Source organism: Nuphar pumila, chromosome 16, assembly GCF_984573655.1.
Source record: "Nuphar pumila chromosome 16, dmNupPumi1.hap1.1, whole genome shotgun sequence".
Lineage (NCBI taxonomy): Eukaryota > Viridiplantae > Streptophyta > Magnoliopsida > Nymphaeales > Nymphaeaceae > Nuphar > Nuphar pumila.
Window position 1 is genome coordinate 5,447,660 of NC_143264.1, and position 2,235 is coordinate 5,449,894.

Below are 2,235 nucleotides of genomic sequence, written 5' to 3' on the forward strand. Positions count from 1 at the left end.
ACAAAAGCTCAGTCGGTTGAGTTTCCAATTGGTTTCAATCATATATGAACCAGCTGGTTGAGTAGCGCAGCTAGAGGAACCGATCTTTGTGTTAAAACAAGTCACCCCCCAGTATTCAAAACCAGCCTGAACAATTACCAGATGGAACAAAAGCCTCAAATCTAGGAAGCAACGAGTAAACTGCAGAGTGGACAAACCATGGAAAATTTATTGGGCAACCACACAGTCTAACATGAACCGCCAGGTCTCATAATTAGGAGTTAAGCATTAGAGCCTTTCTGTCAGGTGATGCTACATATCCATTTAATCAATACTAAAACTCATTCACACCAAAAGAAAAGCCTTAAACTACCTCTGAAAATGTGTATATGCATGTGTGCACGTGTCCAAGGCTTGAAACAGATTATCTGTCTGTGCACAAATTCTCATTTATTCAAATTAAATTCGACCATCTAACTAAACCTACTTAAAATGGAAAAGCAAAAAGAGGGGGGAACTTTGGTTATCACATCAAAAGGAAGATGGGACATATTTTTACCATGTAAATAATCGAGGCATAATTTGCAGAATATTCTCAATTAACGACTTCCAAGCATACAGTAAGGAGAACAGTTAGCACGCCCAAACAGTGGAATGAACGCCTAATAAGCGCTAAAATAATAATTGTTTTGATCATAAATGATAGTATGAGATTCTTTGAAGCGTACGTGATGAAACTCATGAAAAGCAAAAAAGGTTCAGAATATTACACAGAAAGGAATTGACACAAAGTACATTAATTCTAGGAAAAAAGTGAAATTTGAAGATCCTATAAAATCCAACATACCATACAACAATACAACACTGAAGTGAAGATCAGAGGAATTCATTCACTACCGATGATCCGTTTCTTCACTTGCGGATGCCAGTTTATTCAAGACGCTCCTCGTCCTCCTTGTTTACTACCATCGGGAAGTCATCAAAATGTTCAGAGAAACCAGACTGCTCGCCCATGCTCTTGAGTAACTGGTAGACCTGATACATAGATGCCCTTTCTTTCGGTCGGGGTGCCACACAAGAAAATGTGATCTTGAGGAACTGCATGATCTCATCGTCGTGACCCTTCCCGCACAAAGACTTATCAATGGCATCCTTAAGACGGCCAGCGGCTGCAAGCTGATTCACCCAATCAACCAAGTTCCCCTTGAATCCTTCATCGGCATTGGACACATCCATCGGCTTCTGCCCAGTCACCAACTCCAACAGCAGCACCCCAAATCCATACACATCCCCCTTCAATGAAGCAACCAATGTGCTCGAGTGCTCAGGCGCGACATACCCGAAATCACCAAAATCACCATTAATGAATGTACTAAGATTATTGTCGGAAGAAGCCAGCAACCTGGCGAGCCCGAAATCCATAATTCGCGCTTCGTAGTCCTCGTTCAAGAGCACGATGACGGAACTTATGTTCTGGTGGATGAATGGTGGTTGGCAGCCATGATGAAGCCAAGCTAGGCCTCTGGCTGCCCCAATGCCAATCTTCAACCTCATCGCCCAATCGAGCGAGCTCGGACGCATCACACCATTGCCGTGTAGGAGCGACCACAGGGTCCCATTGGGCATGTGTTTATACACCAAGAGCATTTCTTCCTCAACGATGCAATAGCCCAACAGCGGCACCAAATTGGGGTGCCTGAGCTGCCCAAGCCTACTCATCTCAGACCGGAACTGTCTCTCCGACAAGGGGCAGTTCGGCAGCCGCTTGATCAGCAATGCAGATCCATCGGACAGATACGCCCGGTAGGAAGTGCCGGTTCGGCTCGACAAAATGATGTTTTCGGGATCGAAATTGTTGGTGGCAGCCACCAGATTGGCCAATTTGATCTTGACGATGGGCTTCTGAAACATGAACACATGAACAAATTTGTGTGCCCTTAATCTATCCACCCAGCCGTAGCCCCCACTATCCACGCCGGCGTGCCTTCCCTTCCTGCCACCGAAGTACCACCACCGAATGAAGAATCCGAACAGCAGCGAGATGCCGGCGCCGAAGACTCCGGCTACGATGATGATGATCATGCTAGTCCTGCCCAGCCCGCCGCACTTCTATCCGAGCGGGCGACCGCAGAGCTTTCTGTTGTGACTGAACCAGGAAGGATCGAACACGGCGAAGGACGACGGGATCGCGCCGGAAAGCATGTTGTTCGTCACTCAGAAGGTTTATATATATATATATATATATATATATAAACC

The 2,235-nt window shown here is 45.8% G+C and overlaps 1 protein-coding gene across 1 annotated transcript; it reads right to left on the minus strand.

The window, feature by feature from the left end:
* Nucleotides 1-650: 650 nt before the first annotated feature.
* LOC149812769 (putative inactive receptor kinase At1g27190) lies at nt 651-2,235 on the minus strand. Its single transcript, XM_089991972.1, has one exon. The coding sequence runs from the start codon at nt 2,059-2,061 to the stop codon at nt 910-912; it is 1,152 nt and encodes a 383-aa protein (XP_089848098.1). The 5' UTR covers nt 2,062-2,235; the 3' UTR covers nt 651-909.

Bases quoted from the DNA above. Each gene is read 5' to 3' on its own strand.
- LOC149812769 (XM_089991972.1), bottom strand. From the start codon at position 2,061: ATGATCATCATCATCGTAGCCGGAGTCTTCGGCGCCGGCATCTCGCTG.